This window comes from Coregonus lavaretus (genome assembly GCF_964263955.1).
Source record: "Coregonus lavaretus genome assembly, chromosome: 9".
NCBI classification, from domain to species: Eukaryota; Metazoa; Chordata; class Actinopteri; order Salmoniformes; family Salmonidae; genus Coregonus; species Coregonus lavaretus.
This window is the reverse complement of record NC_139996.1, coordinates 38978739-39006066: the sequence shown is the minus strand read 5'-3', so window position 1 is coordinate 39006066 and position 27328 is coordinate 38978739. Positions and strand designations below refer to the sequence as shown.

The 27328-nt window shown below is 44.5% G+C and overlaps 1 protein-coding gene across 2 annotated transcripts in view; it reads right to left on the bottom strand.

Moving 5' to 3' along the window:
• Window positions 1-3139: 3139 nt before the first annotated feature.
• The window catches only part of LOC311135273 (low-density lipoprotein receptor-related protein 5-like), a 52133-nt gene continuing 27944 nt past the window's right edge, over window positions 3140-27328 (bottom strand). The window contains exons 9-24 of one of the 2 annotated variants that reach the window (XM_084169224.1): window positions 14140-14356; window positions 13624-13913; window positions 13187-13413; window positions 12369-12553; window positions 11522-11845; window positions 10612-10808; window positions 10089-10303; window positions 8311-8501; window positions 7277-7486; window positions 7032-7157; window positions 6672-6908; window positions 6369-6479; window positions 5693-5938; window positions 5445-5587; window positions 5140-5234; window positions 3140-5028 (exon numbers count right to left, since the gene is read on the bottom strand). In XM_084169224.1, coding sequence (XP_084025350.1) covers window positions 4767-5028; window positions 5140-5234; window positions 5445-5587; window positions 5693-5938; window positions 6369-6479; window positions 6672-6908; window positions 7032-7157; window positions 7277-7486; window positions 8311-8501; window positions 10089-10303; window positions 10612-10808; window positions 11522-11845; window positions 12369-12553; window positions 13187-13413; window positions 13624-13913; window positions 14140-14356 — 3276 coding nt within the window. In that variant the 3' untranslated portion in view covers window positions 3140-4766. The remainder of the gene's footprint in view (window positions 5029-5139; window positions 5235-5444; window positions 5588-5692; window positions 5939-6368; window positions 6480-6671; window positions 6909-7031; window positions 7158-7276; window positions 7487-8310; window positions 8502-10088; window positions 10304-10611; window positions 10809-11521; window positions 11846-12368; window positions 12554-13186; window positions 13414-13623; window positions 13914-14139; window positions 14357-27328) is intronic. The other variant, XM_084169225.1, reaches the window with a different exon arrangement.

Below are 27328 nucleotides of genomic sequence, written 5' to 3'. Positions count from 1 at the left end.
TCAAGGATTTACAGCCCATGCAACTGATCAAAAGTCATCTCCTAGCATAAAGCAAATATAATCTGCCAGTGTTAAACCATATTATTGCACAAATATTTTTGACTGTTACACCCTTACTGTCCTGCCTGGCCAGCTACCCTCTCTCCACTGGGATTCTCTGCCTCTGACCCTATTACGGGGGCTGAGTGACTGGCTTACTAGTGCTCCTCCATGCCGTCCCTAGGATGGGTGCGTCACGTCATACCAGGCTTTTTTCGCTATACTCAACATGAGTGGGTTGCTGACGTGATCTTCCTGTCCCGTCTTGCGCCCCCTCGAGCTCGTGCGTTGGAAGAGATCTTCGTGGGCTATACTCAGCCTTGTCTCAGGGTAATAAGTTGGTAGTCTGTTGATATCCCTCTAGTGGTGTGGGGGCTGTGCTTTGGCAAAGTGGGTGGGGTTATATCCCACATGGTTGGCCATGTCCAGGGGTATCATCAGACAGGGCCACAGTGTGCCCTGACCCCTCCTGTCAGCTTCCAGTAACTATGCTGCAATAGTCTATGTGCCGGGGGGCTAGGGTCAGTCTGTCCTATCTGGTGAAATTCTCCTGTCTTATCTGGTGTCCTGTGTGAACTTAAGTATGCTCCCTCTAATTCTCCCATCTCTCTCTCTCTCCCCTCCCGGACCTGAGCCCTAGGACCATGCCTCAAGACTACCTGGCCTGATGACTCCTGGCTGTCCCCATCCCCAGTCCACCTGGTCGTGCTGCTGATCCAGTTTATGTGGTTTTACCTGTGGCTATGGAACCCTGACCTGTTCACCAGATGTGCTACCTTGTCCCAGACCTGCTGTTTTCGACCCTCTCTTTCCCTCTCCCTCCCTCCCTCCCTCTCCCTCTCTCTCTCGCTCTCTACCGCACCTGATGTCTTGACCTCTGAATGCTCGGCTATGAAAAGCTAACTGACATTTACTCCTGAGATGCTAACCTGTTGCACCCTCTACAACCACTGTGATTATTATTTGACCATGTTGGTCATGAATGTTTGAACATCTTGAAGAACAATCTGGCCTTAATGGCTATGTACTCTTATAATCTCCACCCGTCACGGCCAGAAGAGGACTGGCCACCCCTCAGAGCCTGGTTCCCCTCTGGGCTCCTGAGTGGCGCAGTGGTCTAAGGCACTGCATCGCAGTGCTAACTGTGCCACTAGAGATCCTGGTTCAAATCCAGGCTCTGTCGCAGCCGGCCGCGACCGGGAGACTCATGGGCGGCGCACAATTGCCCCAGCGTTGTCCAGGGTAGGGGAGGGAATGGCCGGCAGGGATGTAGCTCAGTTGATAGAGCATGGCGTTTGCAACGCCAGGGTTTGGGTTCGATTCCCACGGGGGGCCAGTATAAAAAATATGTATTCACTAACTGTAAGTCGCTCTGGATAAGAGCGTCTGCTAAATGACTAAAATGTAAATGTAAATGTAGGTTTCTTCCTAGGTTCCTGCCTTTCTAGGGAGTTTTTCCTAGCCACCATGGTTCTACATCTGCATTGCTTGCTGTTTGGGGTTTTAGGCTGGGTTTTACATCTGCTGATGTAAAAAGGGCTTTATACATACATTTGATTTGATATTTTCCCCATGGTTATTATCGATGTAAAGTGTGTGTGTCATGATATTCCATTTTTTTTTTGGTTCTCTGAATTGTTTTTCTCTTATTGTGTCATTACAACCTGTAACCATAGGGTCTGAAAATGGAAATTACCTTCAATTTAATCTGGTGATGTATTGCAGGCCCTCAGTATCATCATATGTTACAAATGCAGAGGGAGACATGAAAAGAGTGCAGAGTGAAGACTACTTATAGGTGTGGTCATGTTTAAGTCAATAGGGATTGGAACAAAAAAGTCCACCCGTCTTTTGCTATTATTCCACAAAACTATTGCTGTTACTCCCCGAAACTATTGCTATTAATCCCCAAAACAGTGATTTGGTTATCACTGGTAACGTCAGGGATTATGGAAAGTAAAAGTATAACTTTGTCATCATCAAGCAGAGATGGAAGACATCCAAATGAGCAAAACAAACAACATGTGAGGGGTTTTCCAGTTTAGACCTGTCATTACAGGCCTGCACTTGAGAGTAACTTCACCTGGAGACTAGCAGCAGTCTCTTAAGGTGTCCCTCCATTCACTGTTAGTAACCTCGAAAGCCAGCCATCAAATGCTAAAGTCTTACATAGTTGTTTCTTCTCCTCAACTAACCTACTCAAACGATTATTTCAGCAATGTACAGCAAAATAGGAACATCAAATAGCAATTTGTTTCCTCATATGTAGTTTCCTTCTGTTTTACATACCCAAGGGAGGAGAGTTGTAAAGTTAAGGAGTTTTCCATGTCCATGCTAACAGTCTATAATTCTTGTTAATAGGGGTCACAGAATAGCTTACACAGGTTGTTATTGTGTTTATGAGGGTGACATACCACACTGGCTCAGCAATGGAACACATATTGACCTACTGTATCTTCTTATTCGAACTGCAGACTGATGTGTTATGAAGAAGAATGTTGTATGCAGCAGCAATTACACCAGGGATGTGTTTCTAGGACTGCCAATAGAGTACACCTGCTGCATATTCTTCTTTCAGCTCGCAGCACTCAAAATATTGTGGCCATATCTAGTCTTTAATAGGGTAGATTGATGATTTTTGGACATGGATGTTCACTTGTGAAAAGTGAAAGAGACAAATTAAGCATTTATTTACATATAAAAAGGATGGTCCAACTTTTCTCCAAATGGTGGCAGCAGTTAGCTATGATTCATTCATCAAATGTATTTTATAAAGCCCTTTTTACATCAGTTATTACAAAAGAGCTATACAGATACCCAGCCTAAAACCCCAAAGAGCAAGCAATGCAGAAGCACAGCGCCTAGGAAAAAAACCCTAGAAAAGGCAGGACTAGGACGAAACCTAGAGAGGAACCAGGCTCTGAGGGGTGTCCAGACCTCTTCTGGCTGTGCTGAATCGTCAGTGCAGTAGCATCTCAACAGTAATGTGAACCCCATTTGGATCATCAACAAACTTTTCCATGCAATGGAAATTAATATCACATTTCATGTGACTATATAAACATAAATAAATCACTCATTTAAAAGATTAGGCACACAATTATTCCTTAAAATATAACCTTTATTATATAAATTGCTTTTGATACAAAAATTGTCACAAGTGTAAATTACACAAGGCATTTAAACACAAAACACAAGACAGAGTTTGTTCGGGGAGCATCTATATACTGGCACAATGAAGTAAAGCTGAAGGTTCCCCTATCCAGCAACATGGCTTGAAATTGGCAGGGCACCGGGTTGTGTTGTGGAGGTCTGAGGAACCTGTACAACCTCTGGTAGAAGCCAGAAGCTGCCACTTTTTATCATAGCATTAATATTGAACATTATTTAATTTCACTTCTTATGTCAGCACCATGGTTAATTGTCTATACACAAATATCCAAATGACTGAGAAAAAGCTCAGAAAGAAGCTTTAAGAGAGGTATGAATTCAATATACATTTCCCTCTACGCGTTCCACAGTCATTTTACATTCACATTTCATAACTGGTTGGATAGTTCATTTTTAAGTGCTCAATTTGGCAACATTGACAGCTTGCTGAACGCACACGTAGACCTTTAAAGCAAGACAATGTAATGGAGCCATGGTTTTACAGGTGTATGATATTCAATCTATAGTTCAATTTAAAGGTATAATGTGATAGTAACATTGTTTAGAGAAGAGGATGGAACAGCTTTTTTACTAAAAACTCATTGACAAAAGCTGAAATACCAACAGTATTGGTATCTTATTTTTTTTTTTAAACAGAGCACATTGATATGCACATTTCATGATTAAGTGAAGAGATTCACGATAGAGTTAAAAGGTTGGGTCTAACCTTGTCATTTCTGGTTGACAACTGCATCAATGATGAAGCCGCTCTTTTGAGTTATTTCATATAGACTCCTTCAAAACAATTAACACAATTTCACAAATGAACATGTGTATACTGTTCTACACAAAAAAACAATTGCAATGTTGCTAGACGAATAATTAAAACAGTAAAATAGCTTGATGATCTATTGTCATTCTTAATATGCAAATTGTAATTGTTTTGTTGGGTGCTTTCTTTAAGTGTTTTCATAACTCAGTAAAGTATATATGTACAGTAGCAGCAAACACACTTTTGGTATATTGTAAAATAAACATATGCTTGGGACAATTTCAAATCACAAATGAAATCAGTAATAAGAACATATCATGGCTGTTATGAAACTATTATTTACTTAATTACAAATATTTACAATATTTTTTGTTAGAAATTCTTTTGGTATTTTTATGTAATGTGGCTGGCCACATTACCAGTTTAATATTTTTGAATAGAGTACTTCCTCAAACCAATATTGGTGTAAGCATGTTAAATATTTCACCGTAAATAGGTTTCTGTTTGAAGGAAGTTGTAAAGTATTTTGCTGAAAAAACAAAAAATTGTCAAAGGCCAATAGAATGGAGTCAAATTGAAAGTATTCTCTAATTAGGAGTATACTCCATCCGAAACGAGGGTGGGAAACATGAAAAATAAAGACAAGTGATACAATTCACACTGTACAACAATTTCACACTTGATCTGGCCCTATTCCATCCCATCCCCACTTTAACCCATGGCAATCAGTGGAAATGAATAAAATAGAATTATCTAATTTGTTCATATTTAAAATTATTTACAGACATGGCTATTTCCCTGGGTGTCATGAAGAGTCAGTGCAGGGTGAGGGGGGCGGGGGACAGAGGTGGAAGTAACTGCGCTCTGTGGATGGAGAAGGGGGGCAGCTCTCCTCTGCTGATAGGTACTGGCTACGGGGGGTGGGGGGAGGAGGGTAGGGGTCAGAGTCTGAGTTAAGGTCCATGTAGTACTTGTTGCTCTTCCAGCGACTTGTGGTGTAGTCGCTGTCACAGACGTCAGTGCTGCAGGGGGTGGTGGGGGGCGCCACGCCTCGCATTAGATAAGGCCTTTCAGGAGCAAGCATGGAGGAGAGAAGACATGGTTTTATTTGATTTACATCAAGCTGACTGTAGCATAATGCAAAGAGAGAAACTGATAAAGTGTGCCTCATCTCTTACCTGTAAGACCTGGTGGTGGAGGGACTGTTGGAGGAGTAGATGTCTGCGTTATACAGGGAGCGATCAGTGGCTGGAGAGGGTGGCGGGTTGAGCATCTGCAAACACAGAGAATAAAATACAAATCTTTACCCATTCAATTACAAACCATAAAAAAATAAAATAATACACTGTCCAGTAAAGTTCGAAATAGGAGAAAATGTACTTTTCTTCATTTTGGGAATTATGTATGAGAGCCAACTCGGAGAGGACAGAGGAGTTGGGTTCCTACGTGTAGGTAAAAGAGGGCAGAGAAGTTGGGTACATACCTGTGGATAGAAGGCTCCCTTGGCGCTGGATGAGCTGCTGGAGGAGGCCCCTGTCACATGGTTCCTGTCGTAGAGCGGAGTCCCACTACTGCTGCTCCCCATTAGACTGACTGAACTCATCATAGACTTCCCACACGAGATACCTAAGAAACACAAAACACCGTCAAATACAGTCAGATAGAACAACTACCTGTTTCAGCACGTAAAAACTATCCGATCGCAGTTTTCAGTGTTGTGTAATAGCTGACCTTTACCTGTGAAGGTTCCATTCTGTGAGCTGCTGGGGGCGATGAAGTTGAGGGGTACGTGGGGGGTGCCACTGATGTACTCGTGGGGGAAGGCTCCGTTGGGACCTTTGTACCGGCGGCACACCACCCGCTGGCACAAAAAGTACATCCCTCCCATCACGAACACTGACAGGATGATGCCAATGACTGGGCCGATGGTGCTGGTGTGAGATGAGTGAATGTCGTTTGACGAGGGGGTGAGGAATTCTACAACAGACAGGCAAAGACATTACTATACATTTAACGGACTGCTGTCAAGTCTGAGCAAAATGACACAAAACACAGGTATGTGTAAATTCTGAACTCCCAAGACTTTCTAAACAGTGACAGTAAGTGAAGATAAGTCACTTTAACTCTACCCACATGTACATATTACTTCAACTACCTCAACTAGCCGGTGCCCCCGCACATTGACTCTGCACCGGTACCCCCCTGTATATATAGCCTCCCTACTGTTATTTTATTTTACTTCTGCTCTTTTTTTCTCAACACTTTTTTTTTGTTGTTGTTTTATTTATTTATTTATAAATGCACTGTTGGTTAAGGGCTGTAAGTAAGCATTTCACTGTAATGTCTGCACCTGTTGTATTCGGCGCATGTGGCCAATAAAATTTGATTTGATTTGAGATAAACGCACCGCAGAAGAGCTCGTCAGAGTTGTCAGCACAGTCGCTGTAGGAGTCACACTGCTGTTTCTTCAGGATGCATTGGTTGTTGTTACAGCGGAACTGGTTGGCCAGGCAGATAGCTGAGGGGAGGAGAGCAGAGCAAAGTCCTCGTTACAAGACTTGGTTTAGCGCCACAATCCACACAACAAGGTCGCTGATGCTGGTGATAGAACAATCTCCCAGTATAAATCCCAACGACATTAGTCCATGTTTACTGAACTGGAACAGTGTCGAAATGTAGTGCACAAAGTGTATGAGTTAAGTGAGCGTACTGTCACAGTCCTGTTCGTCGGAGTTGTCTGTGCAGTCTGGCTCTCCGTTGCAGCGTAGCTGAGCATCCACACACTGGCCCTTGTCACACTGGAACTGCAAGGCCGAGCACACGGGACACTTCTCCTCGTCACTGTTATCGTCACACTCAGCGAAGCCATCACAGCGCCACGCCATTGGGATGCAGTCAATGTCACCCGTGGCACAAGTGAACTGCTCTGTGGAACAGGTGGGAGGCTCTGAGGTGGTAGAGGAGCAGAGGAAGTTTAGATTCACAGCAAAAGCCTGGTGGAGGAATAATGCACGTAATATGGTTCACTCAAAGCCTTATTGGATTTGTTAAAGCAGCAGCTGTGCTGTACCTCCACAGACGAGCAGGTTGGGCAGCAGGACCAGGTGCATGGGACAGGAGCAGCGAGGCGTCCCGTCTCCTTTGGCGATGCAGATGTGTGAGCAGCCTCCGTTGTCACGGGAACAGGGATGGGAAGCTTTGGAGGAGAGGAAGAAGACGTGGGCGGTTAGCTTTGGCCATTGAAGACTCTGCTGTACTACATACAGAACTACATATGCAACGGAAGTGACTAAACAAAGGGTCCTGTTGCCTTACCAAACTCTGTAGGGTCCATGTCTTCCACAGCGTGGATGCTGGTGAGGTAGGAGATGCGACCCTGGATGCGGGTCCTCTTCTCCCCCGTCAGCTTGTCCACCCGCTCGATCATCTGCTGCTGTCTGTCGATCCAGTACAGGTGCTCCCCCAGCACCGTCAGACCCATGGGCTGCAGGATGTTTGAGTCCTGGAGGACGATCCGATTGGCTCCTGGGAGGAGGAAGAGGAATGACCTCATCAGAACCAGGGTCGTATACACTATAGACACCCTATCCTAAACATCAAAGAACGTGTATTCTCCCAAACGTATTTACTTTCAGACCCTTAGGTCTTCCTTCAGAAGCTCTAACCTTTATCATACCAAATATAGGTAACAACTTTAGACGCCATCACAAAAACAAGTTTGAATAATATTCAATATCTCTGACCAAACATGGTCTGCCAAAGTAAAGATACACTCTTGTATAACTCGACAGTCTTCGATGGTGCATAAATGGCCTGGATAAATCAGTCTGGGTGCTCGTTCCTATCCATTCCAGACTTCAGAGGCCAGGCAGGGGGAGTGAAGCTAAACATGTATGTGCAGAGTCAGATAAAGGTGAGCTCATCAGCCACCAGGCAGACATCCAACCTTTCTCTGCACCAGGACATGGCTAGCAGCTGTCTGACAATGATAGAGCTTAACCAGACAACCTTGATGTCTCTGCTCGTGTGAGGGAGGGACTAGGAGGGACCAAGGATTACATTAAAAAAGGCCCACATCCGTTTTGATTACCTACTATTTTCCTATGATCAAACTCAGCTCCCCCTTTTAGACCACAAACTGTGTTTGGACTGGAGGAACATTCCGTGTCATTTTCTGTAGTACTGCTGTGTACTTCAGTGACTATTGAGAATGAGAGCTGTAAATATATACTGTCAAAGCAGATGAAAACAAAAGGAACAACATCTTTTTAGATGATCAACAGTGTTTATGAGTGCTGTTGCTCTGGATCTAGAATGGCTGTCCACACTTCTTTAGCCCTGGGACTCACCAGTGAGGTCACTGCTCTCGATGCGTTTCAGGTCAGCGTCCACCCAGAACAGTTTTCCCAGCTTGTTGTCCAGGGCCAGGGCTACAGGCCGGATCAGACCCGTGGTGAACAGAGACTCCCGCTCCGTTCCATCCAGAGACGCTCCCTCGATCTTAGCAGAGCGATCCTGCATGGTGGTGAAATACATGTACCTACAGGAGAGGTGAGACGGAGCCGGTCTGAGGTTAGAAAGCTAAAATGACCAAAACAAAAGCATACTGCCAGACATTTGATCCGTTTCTAGCCAAACCCTAAATCCCCAACTGTGTACAGTATTTTAGATACAAGTTAACCTTGATAGTGTACATTATCACACTACAAAACAATTTAAATCAGCCAGAGATGATGCTAGATAGTATAATATTGTGGTATGCGTTTTGATGGGTGGGCAGGGCAGGGCTCTCCTTCACCCTGTACTGTGCTGGGTGTAGACTAGAGCGCAGGGCTGTTCAGTTGGCCCCTCTCTCGCTCTCGCTCTGAAAGCCTGGAGGAGTAGAAGCTATTGTCTGGCTGTGTGGGCCTTCCCTTGTTTGTTATGTCTCATGCCAGGTTCTATCAGCTCTGATAAGAAACTCCCTAACACTTGTTTGGACTGAGAAGACTTGGAGAAATAAATGCTATTGCTCAAACTCTCATCTGTTTGTAATTTGGTTCTGCTTCTTAAGTTTGGTTCTGCCTCGTCAAGGGAACAACTGTTTATGGCAGTCTGCGAGCATTAGAAGTTGAAGTATTAATGTAATAACAGAATGCTTTGAGTAAATCTGGAAGCTGTCCCTTCTCAAGGGAACGTGGGAGAAAAATTTATCCTGACAGATGCTCAACCTGCCTGTAACCTTTACTGAGCCAAATATCTTCAATGTTTATCTACTGTTTTCCAGGCCCAAAGAGAGACAGGGAATCAAATGCAACTTTCAAAAAACATACAACTACAAGACCATGTCAAATTCTCAAAATTGTCAAGCTGGTTGCCATAAGTTAAAAATGTTTCCTTTCTGGCCACGCTCATTGAAATAATAAACACGCCATGTCGATTTGTTTACTTCTTTGACTTTGGGTTACTCCTATGGAGTAAGTCCCCTCTGCCACATCCAGGCCAAGCCACAAAGAGACCAAAATAGAAGCTAACATGGAGGGCAGCCGCATGAACAATGGGCATCACAATTACAGCGCAACTTGCCAGGGCCTGACCATGGCCCTGACCATACTCTACTGCTCCACTAGGCTAGAGGTGAGGAGAGTAGAGAAGCGCAGGCAGCAGAGCACAGTATATACAGCCATCTGCTGCACATATGGCCTGATATCTCAGCCTCGTACTTACTTAGGGCTGTGGTTCCTTCCCTGCCCTATCGAAGGAAAATAAACAGAGCTCCACAGAGCCTCCAAGTCAAATTGTCAACACCACATCACTAAAACACCTGATCACCCACTAATTACTCTACTGCTTGGAGGCGTGCCACACCCTGTCCCTGATTGTATATTTTGGAAGTCCTGTATATTTTCAAAAGCTTTCGAGTGAGTTCCCTCTGTTTTCCATTCCCAAGTCCACCACTTATGGGGTAGATTTGAAATAGAAATGTTGCCATCCCTAAATGCAGTTATTGAGTCAGTCTGCCTCCATCTTCACAAAATAAATAAACCAGTGTGACAGTATGAAGAACCAGCATTTTGTTTTAGCCAGTCTCCACCATGATACCCTCCCCTGCACTCCTCCGCCATGACTCCACCCACCCCCTCCTCACCCTTTCTCTGCATTGACTACGATGGCTCTGGGTTTGTCGTGTTCGTCCCTCAGCACCACACCCACGGCGTCTCCGTCCAGGCGCTGGAGGTTGATAGTGTTGGTGGCCTCACAAGTCCAGTAGACAGTACGGCTGTAGGGGTCCAGGCTCAGGTCGTGGGGCTGCTTGTCAGGCTGCTGCTGGTGGGTGGGAGTGGTGGACACCACCACTGACGACTGGAACAGGATAAAGGAGAAACAGATACACGTCAGAGAAAAGGGGCCTACAACAGTGAAAGGTTTCACACTGTCAAAGTTATTTCCAGTGTTCATACAAATTCATTTGTGGCTGATGGCTGTACTTATGTCAGTCAAATTAAAGTGCTATAACTCCCTGTCATCACCTTGATACAGTAGCCTGCTCTATATGTAAACGGGAAGGTGATGAGCATTGTCTGTTGGAAATCACATGACATTATCTTAATTGTGCTATTGGTACATGCAGGTAACCATTCTGGCCTGTGGTGCTGTTTATGATCTCTCACCTGTGTGCCGTCGTCGCGGGCCCTCCTGATGTTCTGCCGTCCGTCCACCCAGTAGACCAGGTGGTCCAGGGGGTCGTAGCTGATGGCCCGGACGTTGCGGAGGACGTGGATGGGCAGGATGATGTCGGGGCTCTGCTCCCCCAGGACCATGCGGTTGATGGAGGCCTTCTGGCTGAAGAGGAGGAAGCTAGAGGGGGCTAGAGAAAGAGGGGGGAGGTCAGCAGGCGCAATCCAAACACTAATCTCTCTCCCTTTTCTCCTACCAACCTCTCCATGGCTGTAATCAGCTTACTAGAATGCAGTAATCAGTGATCCCCTGAGGCCAGGGAAGTATGCAACAGTAAGAAAGAAAAGCAGACTCATGTAGAAAGACAGAGCCTTCATCCGCTGCCAAGTGCAGAGGAATGCTCAATCACAGCACAGCAACCTTTCTAACACTTGTGTCCACATCAGGCCTCAGTGAAAGTCTTGAGGTTTCCTCATGGCATGATTCAGACCGACATGTGTTTGGGGTTTTGCATGGCCGAGGGCTGTAGACAGACCTGCGTTTGATTTAGACAATACATCCATCTAGAGCGGGGGGAGGGATCGAGGGTAATATCGGGATTTAAAAGTTCAGCGAGGCCACACTGATTTTTTTGGGGGGACTGATTTGTTCATCAAATTTGCAGGCCAGAGAAAGGGCAGTCATTTGAAAACGTATAGGTCCATTCTCATTTCTACATAATTTCGATCTAGTTTTAGACGTTCAAGAGTGGCCTGGAGTTTTAACCCAAAATAATCACACCCTCGCACAAACTATGACTGTTCAATACTATAATTAATACAACACTGAACAAAACTACATTTTGTTTATTAAACCAAACAACCCCCAGCCAAGTGCCCGCACGCTCCCCATTTCTCAACTTACAGCTGCAGTTCCTGCCGTTGGAATCCAGGGTGTAGTGGGAGGCACAGCGGCACTGTGCGCCGGCGGGCGACGCCAGGCACAGGTGGGCACAGTTGCCGTTGTTCTGGGAGCAGTCGTTGGCACCGTCCTGGCGGGAGGAATGGAAGACCAGGATGTCCATGACGTACTCCAGGTGTCCCTGGACCATGGTGCGGTTGAGGCCGCTGCGCTTGTCTGCCCGCTCGATGCTGCGCAGTTTCCAGTCTGTCCAGTAGATGTAGTCCCGGTACTGGGTCAGACCAAACGGGTGGAGGAGGTCGTCAGCCACTATCTCCCTCCGCAGACCTGGGCGAAATATGATATGATTATCAATGTGGACTAATGACGATGTATTGGTGAGGGTATGTATGCTTTTAAACCAAATATGATAGTAATATTGTACAGTAATATGATAGTGTATACTGATAATATACTTATTATGTATCATTAATTATAAACAGCAGAGGGGGTTGAAAAAGAGATTGATACGCTCCTTTTTTCATAGCCACTCATTCTGGGCTAATGAAGATTGATATTACGGTCAACCACAGAATAATTATGGATAAGGTAATATGCTCATCATTTATATTTTACTCATTTTAGCAGACACTCTTATCCAGAGCAACTTAAAGGAGCAATTAGGGTTAAGTGCCTTGCTCAAGAGCACATCAGCATATTTTTCACCTTGTTGGGTCGGGGATTCGAACCAGCGGCCTTTCAGTTACTGGCCCAACGCTCTTAACCACTAGACTATCTGCCACCCCATCATGTGCTGTTGTCATTAACATTACAGTGGTTGGAAAAGAGATTGACAACTGTATGTGTTTACCTTGCATGTTGGTTGACTCTATCATGCAGGTGTCCAGGTCGGTCCAGTACAGTCTCTGGTCAATGTAGTCGATGGTGAGGCCGTTGGCTCTGCCCACTTTGTCCACTAGGGTTACTATGTTGCTGCCGTCCATGTGGGCCCTGGCGATCCTGGGCTTGCCGCCCCACTCAGTCCAGTACATGTAGCTGAGGAGAGACAGACAAAGAGCTGCATTTTTATATCCCCCAAACACTTGATGCCAGCCAAGACCATGGCTGCATTCTTAAACTAATTCAATATGAACTAGTAAATTGGTAAAATGGCCATGGCCCCAAGTATGGGGACAATCACTGTGGAATAACGCAACACAGTGCTGTAGGAAACAATGCCGATGGTTGAAGCTACGTGGTAAAAATGCACCAGAAGCCACAGGCATGACTTTTGACAGCTCCAGGATATGACTTAATACTGCAGAGTGACATGTAGAAGCCGTGGCATGTTGGCACAAGCGTGTCGACTAACAACTCCTCACACGGAGGACAAGCCACAGTGCTGTGCCACTGACGCAACCTCTCATTACACTCACTGCCTGAGAAACTCACAGGGAAAAGATCATGTGCGGGGATTCACCCAGCCAGACAACTCTATCGGTACTGGTGAAGAGACATCAGTCTAGCCTGGTTTCAGAGCTGTTTGTACGGTCTTTACAACTCCTATGGTCACGGTCACACAATCGAAGTTGACAAGACAACACAAACAGATCGGCGACCAGGCTGATGTCAGTCAGACATGTCTATGAGTTGCGTCATGCAGATGGGACGAATCTCAGTCAGTCTTACCCATTGGCGGGGTCGAGGGCCAGGGAGCGAGGGTTATCCAGGTCCTTACACACCAGGACCTGCCGGTACTGTCCATCCAGCCGGGCCACCTCGATGCGGTTGGTCCCGGTGTCTGCCCAGTACACGTTCCTGCCCATCCAGTCCACTGCCATGCCCTCTGGGTAGTCCAGGCCAAACTCTATCACATGCTCCACAGAGCTGCCATTCATGAAAGCCCTGCTGATGGTCTGGGGAGGGAGAACAGGGGAGTAGGGTCAGACACTTGTACAACAGTCAGGCACAGAGCTCAATATGAATCAAAAAAGCCTGGAGCCTAAACAAACAAACACCCGATGGCTAATTCAACCCAAACGACAGAAAACAAACACCCAAAATTAGACATGGAAACCCTCAAATGAACAATGACTAGAATGACAGAGAAAAGGAGTCATCCTCACCTTGGTGCTGACATCAGTCCAGTAGATCCTGTTCTCAGAGACATCAAAGTCGAGGGCGGAGGCCTCCTTGACCCCGGTGAGGGGGATGGCCACGTCGTTGGAGTTTGTGCCGAGAGAGATGGAGCGGATATCAGCCCGGTTGGTGAAGAGCAGGAAAGCCTCGGGCACCACGCACGTCCTCATGTCACTGAGCAGCTCCAGGCCCATGGGACAGGCGCAGCGCAGACCCTGGGGCCGGTGGAAACACAGGTGGCTGCAGCCGCCGTTGTCCTCCGCACAGCCGTTCGTGCCTTTGAGAGAAAGAGAGACAGACGCGGTCAATTTATCTGCAGCAGACAGAGAGTTCTGGTCTCTAAGTGCTGCCAGTTGTGGATATCCATCCACGAGAATACATCTTATTAGAAAAAACATTTACTTGAGTATTCGTAATTTTTGTATACTACTAGAGAACTACTTCCATACTAAACAGCTGTGTACATCCTCATATCAAACATGAACATTCTATCCGTCTCCTACCGGAGGTCTCTGTGACTCTGGTGGCCTTGAGGCCCATAAGGTCAGGCAGCTGGTCAATGATGATCTCTCGGATGGCGTCGGTCTTGTGGACCCTCTCGATGCTCCGTCTCTGCCAGTCCGTCCAGTAGATGTAGTCGCCCAGCAGCGTGAAGCCAAAGATGTGGGGCAGCTTGTCCTCCAGCAGGGTCACCCTGTTGGAGCCGTCCACGTCAATCACCTGAGGGAGGGCAAGTAGGAGGAGGGTTTCATATTCAAAATGGGCAACCCAAGCAGTAGCCTATGCCATGCATGAAAATAAACTGTTTGTTATTTCAGCGCACCTGGCGCAGTAGGGTGCTTTGCTCAAGGGCAAAACGGTAGGAACTGGCAACTAATAGGCATCCTAAGTCTGCCAAGTATGAGCAACAGAGTTTTTGATCCATCCTCAGGCTCTTATTCTGTTAGACAAGCATCCACTCACACCATAGATGCTGTAGGCATCAATATGAGTTATGCAATCTAGTACTTGATAACCTTGGGTAAATAAAATAAAAAACAGGTGTGAGCAGGTTACCGACACAGCTGGATACATTGCACTGTCAGTGACCCTCACATAATATTGGTTGAGAGTTCACCAAGCGCTTACTAATTTCAAGACTTTCTTGCTGTGTGTTTTAAAGTCAAATCATGGAGACATTTCAAACCAAGAAAACTCAATACATAACTGCAAACAGATAAACTATTGATTTTCATAGATTACCATTAACCATGGAGCATGACTGTGAATATCGCCATCTAGGAAAAACATATGTGGGAGACAGCACAAATAATCCTTATTTGTATCACGTTTAAATGAATAAATGTGACAGTATACGATTCCAGTCACAAGGGTTGCATTACAGAGAGAGGAAACTGAAGTAAACTGATATAGGGAGTGGTGCCAAAGCATGCCTCTGTCTTCTAAGGTGCAGTACGAGAGAGCTGAAACGGAGTGGGTTCCTTCCTGGGAAGTGAACTGTGCTTATTTCAGAAAAGACTGCAATTACATTCAACATAAATCCTAGACTACCCGGCATTACCATTATACAAAACTGTGCCTCTGAAAATGGAGCCATTTTTTATTTTAGCAAACTGGTGTCAGCTCCATATATGTCCGTCTGACTGAAAATTCTGCAGTGTGGCATCTTATGGCGGCCACTCCTACGTGACTTGGTGAGCATATTCTGCTCCAGGAGAAACTGAACGCTATGAAGATCAGCACTGTGTGTTTCTCCTCTTCTATTTCAGCTTGCATGGAGGTATCAGTAGGGTCACGTGGGTGTAATTCAGTCCATACAACCAACAAACCAACCGACCCTAGGTCTTTATTTTGGTGGGAGACAAATTGAAGTGGTTCAGACACAGAGTATTAAAAAAATGGTCTGCTCTGGATGAAAACAAGATGTCGTCCACAAGTACTTTACAAAACCCTATAGGAATTGAGCACAAAGGCACCAGTACACCTTCATGTCCTGTTCACAGCAGCAATTTAACATAATGGCAAGTTGTACTTATAAGATCTGGTGGTCTTACAGAGGACTTTGGATTGCTCGAGTGAAGACAAACTTAGGTCCTTTCAGCAGTTACCGGCTGATGTCTAAATACTATCTACACATTCAGACGGGTCTGCAAGTGACGGCCATATAAATTTGGAGTATTGTTTTGCCGAGACGGAGCTCTTCAAACAAAGACTTCCTGTACGATGTCGTTCCCATCTCGAGCCCTTCCTGTGTGGAGCAGAGCAGGGAGCGTGCAGATGGAGATTGGGCTGGGGCTGAGGCTGCTGCCAGGGGCTGCCTGCCCTGGAGGGGTGTCCACTTGATTCATTTCTGTAATTCAGTCCCTCGCTTCCTACAGCTGGTGGAGCGACTCACTGACTTCCTCCCTCTCTCCTAATATAAAGAAAAAACGGGCACATTGCAGGCAGCACAATATGAGAGGGACTGGCAGAATTTGACACCACAGAGAAATGGTGTCGCTTTTGAGGAAGAAAAGGTGAGATGGAGGATAATCCGGTTCACTAAACTGCTCTGACCACATGGCTGACAGAGAGACTAAAGGGGTGGATTAGGTTCACTTTACACACAGCATTCTTCATTTGGACATTTATACCCGTGTGGCAGTTAGGAGAAAGACTCTGTGTTTTCCCCGCCCCTGTTTCAGTAAAAAGATGAGAGATGGGGCTGGATAAATGTAACCACTCAAATTCACAGACAGAGCTATGGATGCAAAGAATGGTTTTAACCATGTTGAGGCTATACAGTGTTGGTTTACATCTATAGTGTTTACAAACATTGGAGTAAAATAAGCTCATATTTTAAGTTCTGATGGGGTACGACAGTTGAACTAAGATCATGAGGAATTAATACGTTATATTCTTCAAGAATGGGTAACTATTAATTTATAAGTCCAAAAATGGATGTAGCAACTGCAGATTGCCCCTTTAAAAAGGGATAAGCACAACTCAAGCCAACCAATAAAACTCAGAGTGGAAAGTCTTAAAGGGGAACTAGTAAGCTGTTCAGAAAGGTTTGTTCTTTCACACCTCAGTCCAACTTGTCTTTGAAGTTGAACTGTGTATTGAAGTGCAGTAACACTGAGGGGGAGAGGGTGGGCCATCTCTATGGGGCTCCACAAACAACAGGTTTCTATTGCAGCCCCAGCTAGCAGAGATATGATACCTCAACTGAACTTTCCTGGAAGCTTCACACAACTTGTGTGGTATTCCATGTTCCATGAATGTTATGATTCCCTGTTTGAAGGAGACGGATAGTTAAAAATGTTTTTCCGGTCTTTGGAATGTAAATATTTGTTATTCTGTAGTTAGGCCTTATTAGTGCGTTATCTGTGTCCTAATTAAAATATGGATGACCAGTTATGCTTTGGAAGCAGACTTTTGACATTATTGTTATAACCCAATCTGTACAGAATATTGGGAGTGTGGTTGAACACAGGATGGGGTTGATCTTTGTCCTCGCATCGTTTCCTAGGAGTCAGGCATGAATTCTTTCCACTGGTGTAATTAGACATTTTATTGGATGGCATACCTTTCAAACATCTGTTTCCCCTTGCCTTTTCGCTTTCAGTGGACTACAGGACATTGTTCAGGCGCTCACCCGCGTATACCACCAAAATCCCAGCACTTTCACCAGCAATGGAGAAAATCTCTCCAACTCGGGGTAATTCCTCCCCTCTACCTTTCTCACAGTCTAATCCAGGTATGATTACTGCTCTAGAGTCATGATCCTCCCCATCCTGACAATTCCACATACACCGCTCGCCTTGCAGCGCATCAAAGGATTAAGTACGCAGCTTGCCAATTTTTGGCCCTGGATTCCAGCGGCGCGGCCACACTTTCTCCAGGTTAACTCTTTCTGGGGCTGGCCTGGGAGTGGAGGGGAGAAAGGAAGGAAGAGGGGAAGGAGTGGGGGAGGGGAGGCCCTAGACAGCAGGCCCGGGTAAACGCATGGCTGCCAGTGCACACTGGACCCTCTGTGCTATTAAAAACGTGCCAGCTGCCTAGGTAAATTAGCCCAGAACAAACCTAAGCAGGCCTCTGAGGTCATTCAAACATATGCCATAGGGAGAAGAAAGTGTTGAAGGAATTGACCTCCCCTTCTACCAAAAAGGAAAAATCTTGCAAACACAAAATGGACTCAAAACCCCAAACACACAACCTTTTTTTCTAAACCAAAATAATTGCAGGTAAAAGAAAGTTAGCAATACAACAAGTATGGTTTGTTTAAAAAAATAAGTTGGATCTGGATCTTATTAGGCGTAAAGTAGGCTAGATATAGAAATGTCCATTCCACTGGATTTAGGACCAACTGAGAAAACACAAAAAACCTGCATTTTGATGGCCCTTCTATCAGCAGGACTCTTTTCCATCCCTTGCAGAATTGATATATAAAACCCCTTTCTTGACAGAGGAAAACAAACAAAACACAAATCTCATCAGCAATTCAGAGAAAAAGTTCATGCTTGGCGGGCTTCAATGCCAGCAGATTGTAAATATCCTCTTTGCGCATTAGTGTCACTGAGATGCCATACAAATGTAATCTGTGGGCCGGGGCAGTGTGACGGAGGGCCGCATGGCCTCCAAAGACCAGTCTTTACTAGCTAGCCTAAAGCTGCCTGACCAACACAGAGGACAGGCCATTTCACTCCCACATCATATTACATTTACAAATCAGGAGTGACACATTTATTTCTTACCACTTAGTCTCTGAATTATGAATCATAAATCCAATGGCCTTTTAAAGTGTTAAGCACTAGTTTATTCTAAAAAAGGCTATAAAGTCAGTGTCCTGCAGAAGCAAGATATATTTGTAGTAGTGCGACCTGGAATGTGTTTTCCTGGGTTTGTTGCAGTGTTTATACCTGCCCATCATATCATTGGCTCAACTTTGGGATCACCATCAAGATGCACATACAAACCTGGTGGACTGCATTACATGGAGAAGTCTAGAATAATTACACAAATGAAATCTCCACATGAGCCCCCCCCCCCACCCCTTTTACCTGCCAGATTTGACCAATTACCCCACTCCCGAATACAGCCCCCCTCAGGCCGCTTCACACGAAACAACCTCCCTATTCACCATAGGCTTTGAAATATAGGGTTTCGCTTGAGGTTTGGCCAGATCTTCTGAGGGCCCGACTCAGCAACAAATGATATTATATTTTTATCTGCTGTTCTCTACGTAAAGGCCAAGAACAGCGCTGCCTTCATTCAAACAGAATGTTCATACTGCTTTTCTTTCCCCCTCCAATCCCCCATTCCCCCCACACACACACACCATCTCAATGTTCCATGCACTTCCCCAACCCCCTTCAGTTCCTTTTCAAGCCTCCCTCTCTCTTTACCTTCTCTCGCTCTCCCTCCTGAGGGTCGACCAATTCCACAGGAAATAAGCAGGAAAGGAGGAGAAATGCTATATTTCTCAAATAACATTCAAACTATGTCACCCAATATACGAAGTTGTGCTTCTGTTTGAAGCTTTAAACAATGTTTGGTTTAAAGACAACTATTGGTCATATGATCAAATTCTCCTAAAATATTTAAATCTGAACATGTTTTACTTCCTTGCTTATACATGTTGATGTTAGTCTTCACAGATCAATCTTAAAAACAAAAATGGTGGATGTCTGTATGTGTCCTTTTCACAAAATATCTCAATAGAAAAATTAAAACATCAACATTCTTCTGCAATTCAAATGTCTAGTATCATAATTGGAGACTTCCTCTGGAACGCAACATGAGTAATGGATGCAGAACACAAATCAAATGTTATTTGTCACATGATTTGTAAAGAACCGGTGTAGACTAACAGTGAAATGCTTACTTATTGGCCCTTCCCAACAACGCAGAGAGAAAATAATAACACAAGGAATAAATACACAATGAGTAACAACTTGGCTATACACACGGGGTACCAGTATCGAGTCAATGTGGAGGAGTAAGAGGTAATTGAGGGAAAAAAGTATTTGATCCCCTGCTGATTTTGTACGTTTGCCCACTGACAAATAAATTCAGTCTATAATTTTAAATGGTAGGTTTATTTGAACAGTGAGAGACAGAATAACAAAAAAATCCAGAAAAACGCATGTCAAAAATGTTAGAAATTGATTTGCATTTTAAATGAGGGAAAGAAGTATTTGACCCCCTCTCAATCAGAAGGATTTCTGGCTCCCAGGTGTCTTTTATACAGGTAACGAGCTGAGATTAGGAGCACACTCTTAAAGGGAGTGCTCCTAATCTCACCTTGTTACCAGTATAAAAGACACCTTTCCACAGAAGCAATCAATCAATCAATCAGATTCCAAACTCTCCACCATGGCCAAGACCAAAGAGCTCTCCAAGGATGTCAGGGACAAGATTGTAGACCTACACAAGGCTGGAATGGGCTACAAGATCATCGCCAAGCAGCTTGGTGAGAAGGTGACAACAGTTGATGCGATTATTGGCAAATGGAACAAACACAAAAGAACTGTCAATCTCCCTCGGCCTGGGGCTCCATGCAAGATCTCACCTCGTGGAGTTGCAATGATCATGAGAACGGTGAGGAATCAGCCCAGAACTACACGGGAGGATCTTGTCAATGATCTCAAGGCAGCTGGGACCATAGTCACCAAGAAAACAATTGGTAACACACTACGCCGTGAAGGACTGAAATCCTGCAGCGCCCGCAAGGTCCCCCTGCTCAAGAAAGCACATATACATGCCCGTCTGAAGTTTGCCAATGAACATCTGAATGATTCAGAGGAGAACTGGGTGAAAGTGTTGTGGTCAGATGAGACCAAAATGGAGCTCTTTGGCATCAACTCAACTCGCCGTGTTTGGAGGAGGAGGAATGCTGCCTATGACCCCAAGAACACCATCCCCACCGTCAAACATGGAGGTGGAAACATTATGCTTTGGGGGTGTTTTTCTGCTAAGGGGACAGGACAACTTCACCGCATCAAAGGGACGATGGACGGGGCCATGTACCGTCAAATCTTGGGTGAGAACCTCCTTCCCTCAGCCAGGGCATTGAAAATGGGTCGTGGATGGGTATTCCAGCATGACAATGACCCAAAACAACAAAGGAGTGGCTCAAGAAGAAGCACATTAAGGTCCTGGAGTGGCCTAGCCAGTCTCCAGACCTTAATCCCATAGAAAATCTGTGGAGGGAGCTGAAGGTTCGAGTTGCCAAACGTCAGCCTCGAAACCTTAATAACTTGGAGAAGATCTGCAAAGAGGAGTGGGACAAAATCCCTCCTGAGATGTGTGCAAACCTGGTGGCCAACTACAAGAAACGTCTGACCTCTGTGATTGCCAACAAGGGTTTTGCCACCAAGTACTAAGTCATGTTTTGCAGAGGGGTCAAATACTTATTTCCCTCATTAAAATGCAAATCAATTTATTTACATTTACGTCATTTAGCAGACGCTCTTATCCAGAGCGACTTACAGTTAGTGCATACATTATTCTTTTTTATTTTCATACTGGCCCCCCCGTGGGAATCGAACCCACAACCCTGGCGTTGCAAACGCCATGCTCTACCAACTGAGCTACCTCCCTTTATTTATAAACATCTTTACATGCATTTTTCTGGATTTTTTTGTTGTTATTCTGTCTCTCACTGTTCAAATAAACCTACCATTAAAATTATAGACTGATCATGTCTTTGTCAGTGGGCAAACGTACAAAATCAGCAGGGGATCAAATACTTTTCCCCCTCACTGTAGGTAGAGGTAAAGTGACTAGGCAACAGGATAGATAAACAGTAGCAGCAGGAGCGTAAGTGAGGAGTCAAAAAATTAGTGCAAAGAGGGTCAATGCAGATAGTCAGGGTAGGTATTTTGTTAACTTTTAGTGCTATATATATTTTTTAAGGATATGTATGTATATGTATATATGTATATATGTATGTATATAAATAAATAAACAAACAAACAAACAAACAAACAAACAAACAAACATGGGGGATTGGAAGTGATGCAGACAATTACATTGATGGAAGTTACAATCTACCTGCAATATTAAGCTGATCTACCCCTAGGAGAAAATAACAACTATTAGTGCTGAGTGATTAACTGAAATGCTGGTTATATTTTGGTTTTTAAACTAATTGACCGACTTCGGTTCAATTATTTTAATTCCATTTAGTTTTTTCTGTGAGCTCAATGCGCACATTGCACTGCATTTTCTCTAGAGACAAATGCCCAAACTGTGCAATGTAGTAGGGGGTTGTAGTTTCCAACAGGCCAATGTTCTACATGTTAACGTAAGAATGAAGTGATGCAGAAAACGTGATAATTAACAACAATTACCATAATCCATTGCACAGCTACTTGGCTGCTCTTTGTTTCTTTTACGCCTGCTACTACGAAGAATGCGCGATCAAGAAGGGATACAGAGAGCAGTTGCTTTACGAGGTATTGGTATTCAGCAGTCATGAAAGTATGCATTATGTACTTTGAACTACTAAAACAATGATTGTCAGACAGCAACTCTATAGAAATGAGATGACTTGGAATGAAATAAGTCAAACATACACAACTGAAATATTTTATTAAAGTAAGGTAATGTTAATAACTGATGGTTAATAAAGGGATAAGCAGTCATGGGCAGTCACTACCATCATGGGACTTTTATTACATTGTTTTGTGTCGTTACAGCATTCAACCCACAATGCAGAGTGCATGTAATGTAAAAAAAAGAAAAATCAAACTGAAAACAGACCTATAAAAAGAGCAGACGCGACTTAGTTAGTGAGTGCATACATTTTCATATGAAATCACTCAACACTATGAACTATTTAGCAGTCTTATGGCTTGGGGGAAGAAGCTGTTCAGGGACCTGTTGGTTCCAGACTTGGTGCATCCATTCTGCTTGCCGTACGGTAGCAGAGAACAGTTGGTAACTTGGGTGGCTAGATTCTTTGACAATTTTTAGGGGTTTCCTCTGACACCGCCTGGTATAGAGGTCCTGGATGGCAGGGAGCTCAGCCCCAGTGATCATTTTACATTTACATTTTTGTCATTTAGCAGACGCTCTTATCCAGAGCGACTTACAGTTAGTGAATACATTTTTTTTTTTTTTTTATACTGGCCCCCCGTGGGAATCGAACCCACAACCCTGGCGTTGCAAACGCCATGCTCTATCAACTGAGCTACATCCCTACATCCCTGCCGGCCATTCCCTCCCCTACCCTGGACGACGCTGGGCCAATTGTGCGCCGCCCATGAGTCTCCCGGTCGCGGCCGGCTGCGACAGAGCCTGGATTCGAACCAGGATCTCTAGTGGCACAGTTAGCACTGCGCAGCAGTGCCTTAGACCACTGCGCCACTCAGGCGCCTTGCAGTCGGAATTCAAGCAGTTGCCATACCAAGCGGAACTGTTTGAGGATCTGAGGGCCCATGCCAAATCTTTTCAGCCTCCTGAGGGAGAAGAGGCATGATCATACCTTCTTCACTACTGTGTTGGTGTGTGGACCATGTTAAGTTCTTAGTGATGTGGACACCGAGGAACGTTAAGCTCTCGACACACATTACATTTACATTTTAGTCATTTAGCAGACGCTCTTATCCAGAGCGACTTACAGTTAGTGAGTGCATACATTTTTATTTTTTCATACTGGCCCCTCGTGGGAATCAAACCCACAACCCTGGCGTTGCAAACGCCATGCTCTACCAACTGAGCTACATCCCTGCCGGCCATTCCCTCCCCTACCCTGGATGACGCTGGGCCAATTTGTGCGCCGCCCCATGGGTCTCCCGGTCACGGCCGGCTACGACAGAGCCTGGAGTCGAACCAGGATCTCTAGTGGCACAGCTAGCACTGTGATGCAGTGCCTTAGACCACTGTGCCACTCGGGAGACACGCTCCACTACAGCCCTGTCGATGTGGATCGGGGCGCGCTCGGCCCTCCGTTTCCTGTAGTCCATGATCAGCTCATTTGTCTCGCTGACGTTGAGGTTGTTTGTCCTGGCACCACACTGTCAGGTCACAGACCTCTTTATAGGCGGTATCATCGTTGGTGATCAGGCCTACCACTTGTGTCATCAGCAAACTTTAATGATGGTGTTGGAGTCGTGCGCGGTCACGCACTCGTGGGTGAACAAAGACTACAGGAGGGGACTAAGCACGCATCCCTGTGTTGAGGGTCAGTGTGGCGGATGTGTTGTTGACAGGTCAGATTTGCCAAAGGGAGGGCGAGCCTTGAATGTGTTTCTGTGTGTGGCGTAATGGTGATCTAGAGTTTTGTTGTACAGGTGACACGCTGGTAAAAACAGAGGTAAAACTGATTTCTGTTTCCCTGCATTAGAATCACAGGCCACTACGAGCGCCGTCTCTGGATGTGGATTTTCTTGTTTGCTTCTAGCCCTATACAGCTTGTTGAGTGTGATCTTAGTGCCAGCATCGGTTTGTGGTGGGAAATAGACAGCTACTACAAATATAGATGAAAACTCTTGGTAAATAGTATGGTCAGCAGCTTATCATGAGGTATTCTAACTCAGGCGAGCAAAAACTTGAGACTTCGGTAACATTAGTGATCGCGCACCAGCTGTTAACACACCCTCAGAGCCTGGGCAAACAGCTTTTCCTCACATAGTACAGTAACAGGAGAAGTTTAAATTGTGGCTTATTGTATTTTATAAAATGGTCATTTTCTAGCAATCATTTGGTTATAAAGGCGTACCTTCAATTGTAGATGGAGTTATTTCCTATCTGAAGGAGACTCATTACCACCACAGGTTCAAGTTTATACATTGTGATTTTACAGTGCATTGCACAAAGTCCATATTTTCATTTTAGCCATATAAAAATTCCTCTTCCATATGGGCAAACTCCAACACACACACACACACCCAGACAGAGCAACAGAACCAGAGAGGGTCTAGCTTCAGCTGAACATAGTAACTCTTGATCCATGGAACTCCATCTTCTCCTGATCCCTGCTCCTGCCCAGGAAATATGGGGAGCTGGTGTCTGGAGAGGATCACTCACAATAAATCTCACACACCAGTCTATAAACATTGAAGTATTCTCCAACCAGGCCTGCCAACAGTACGTCCAGTTAAGCCAAAACATAAATTACATTTACATGGCGGAACGGCTTTCACACGCAAAGACAATCCTGCTGATCCAGGAGGCATGAGTAAACGCACGACTTGGGTAACAAGAGCTTTGGGGCACATTTAGGCTGTTCATTCACAATTGTTACAGCAAAGAGTACCGTAAACTGTATACAAAAACATTGCCTTTATCTACGACGTCAGTCAATCATTGAGCCCACCTGCACACACATAACGGAGGCAAAAGTGATGATTTAAAAAAAATATATAATCTACCTTCCAAGCACCATATTCAAGGATAATGGAACCTAAAATGTACAGTGCCTTTAGAAAGTATTCACACCTAGACTTTTTCCACATTTGTTGTGTTACTGCCTGAATTTTAAATTGATTAAATATATTTTTTTTGATGTCACTGGCCTACACACACCATCATCATGTCAAAGTGGAATTAGGATTTTAGAAATGGTTACAAATTAATAAAAAAATGAAAAGCTGAAATTTCTTGAGTCAAAAGTATTTCAACCCTTTGTTATGGCAAGACTAAATAAGTTTAGGAATAAAAATGTGCTTAACGAGTCCTATAATAAGTTGCATGGACTTGCTCTGTGCAATAGTGTTTAACATGATTTTGGAATGACTACCTCATCTCTGTACCCCACACATACAGATAATTGTAAGGTCCCCCCAGTCGAGCAGTGAATTTCAAACACAGATTCAACCACAAAGACCACGGAGGTTATCCAATAGCTCACAAAGGGAACCCATTGGTAGATTGGTAAAAAAAAAAGAAAAAGCAGACATTGAATATCCCTTTGAGCATGGTGAAGTTATTAATTACACTTTGGATGGTGTATCAATACACCCAATCACCACAAAGATACAGGCGTCCTTCCTAACTCAGTTGCTGGAGAGGAAGGAAACCACTCAGGGATTTCACCATGAGGCCAATGGTGACTTTAAAATAGTTATAGAGTTTAATTGCTGTGATAGAAAACTGAGGATGGATCAACAACATTGTAGGTACTCCACAATACTAACCTAATTGACAGAGTGAAAAGGAAGCCTGTACAGAATAAAAACATTCCAAAACATGCATCCTGTTTGCAACGAGGCACTAACGTAATACTGCAAAAAATTTAGCAAAGCAATTCCCTTTTTGTCCTGAATACAAAGTATTGGAGTACCACTCTCCATATTTTCAAGCACAGTGGTGGCTGCATCATGGTATGGGTATGCTTGTAATCAGTAAGGACTGGGGAGTTTTTTTAGCATGAAAAATAAATGGAATTAGTTAAGCACAGGCAAAATCCTAGAGGGAAAACCTGGTTTTGTCTGTTTTCCACCAGACATTGGGAGATTAATTCACCTTTCAGCAGGACAATAACCTAAAACAGAAGGCCAAATCTACACTGGAGTTGCTTACCAAGAAGACAGTGAATGTTCCCGAGTGGCCGAGTTACAGTTTTGACTTAAATCTGCTTGAAAATCTATGGCAAGACTTGAAAATTGTTCTCTAGCAATGATCAACAACCTATTTGACAGAGCTTGAAGAATTTTGAAAATACATTAAAATAAAAAAAAAAAAAGTGGCAAATAGTGTGCAATCCAGGTATGCAAAGCTCTTAGAGACTCACCCAGAAAGACTCACAGCTGTAATCGCTGCCTACGTTTATTCTAACATGTATTGACTCAGGGATGTGAATACTTACATAAATGCAATATTTCATTCAATACATTTGCTAAAATTTATAAAAACATGTTTTCACTTTGTCATTATGGGGCATTGTGTGTAGATGGGTGAGAAAAAATATTTTTAATCCATTTTGAATTAAGGCTGTAAGAAAATGTGGAATAAGTCAAGGGGTATGAATACATTCTGAAGGCACTGTAAATGTAGCTAGGAACTATAACAGGTGCTTCCTTTCTTCTCAACTGGGTTTAGAAATGACGGTCTAAACAGGCTGGCTGTCTCAGCGACGTCTTTGAACGCCACGCAGGCCTATTTGCCTGTAAATTCCAACATAATGTGGTCTTTGGGATACATATGGGATGCATTGTGAACAGACAAGTCGACAGCTGCTGGCAACTCCTCACCGCAACACTGCTATGGAAAGAGGGATAGCCACATCACAATGATGTTAATAAGCCACAAACATGGCCAGAACAGGAGCAGAGGAGCTCGCAGGCCCCCTGCCTGCTGACATATGTGGGACAGCAGTGCACATCCCTCAGGAAATGAGACATTGTCGTGCAGCGCTGAGCTGGAGCTGGGACTAAGGCTGCTTTTCTGGCTGAATATTACCAGACCAGGCAATCTAGCCAGACAGCTCTCTGTACAGGTTATTGTTAACCTTTGAAGAAGCCGATCTCATCCTCCCCTCTAGCAGGGCTGTAACGTCAAAAAGAAAAAACAGACGTTCTTGTTGATTCAAGACACTCCTCTCCAATCCATCTTTACCTTTCCTTTGTTATTTCCAAAAGGTGCACCGCCACGAGCCATCAAAATGATGAGTGTTTACCGGCGAAGTCTCCTGGAAAATTGCAACACACCTAAACAACACTTAGGCTAATAGTTATCTTCCTGGCAAAACGTTTCTGATTAACT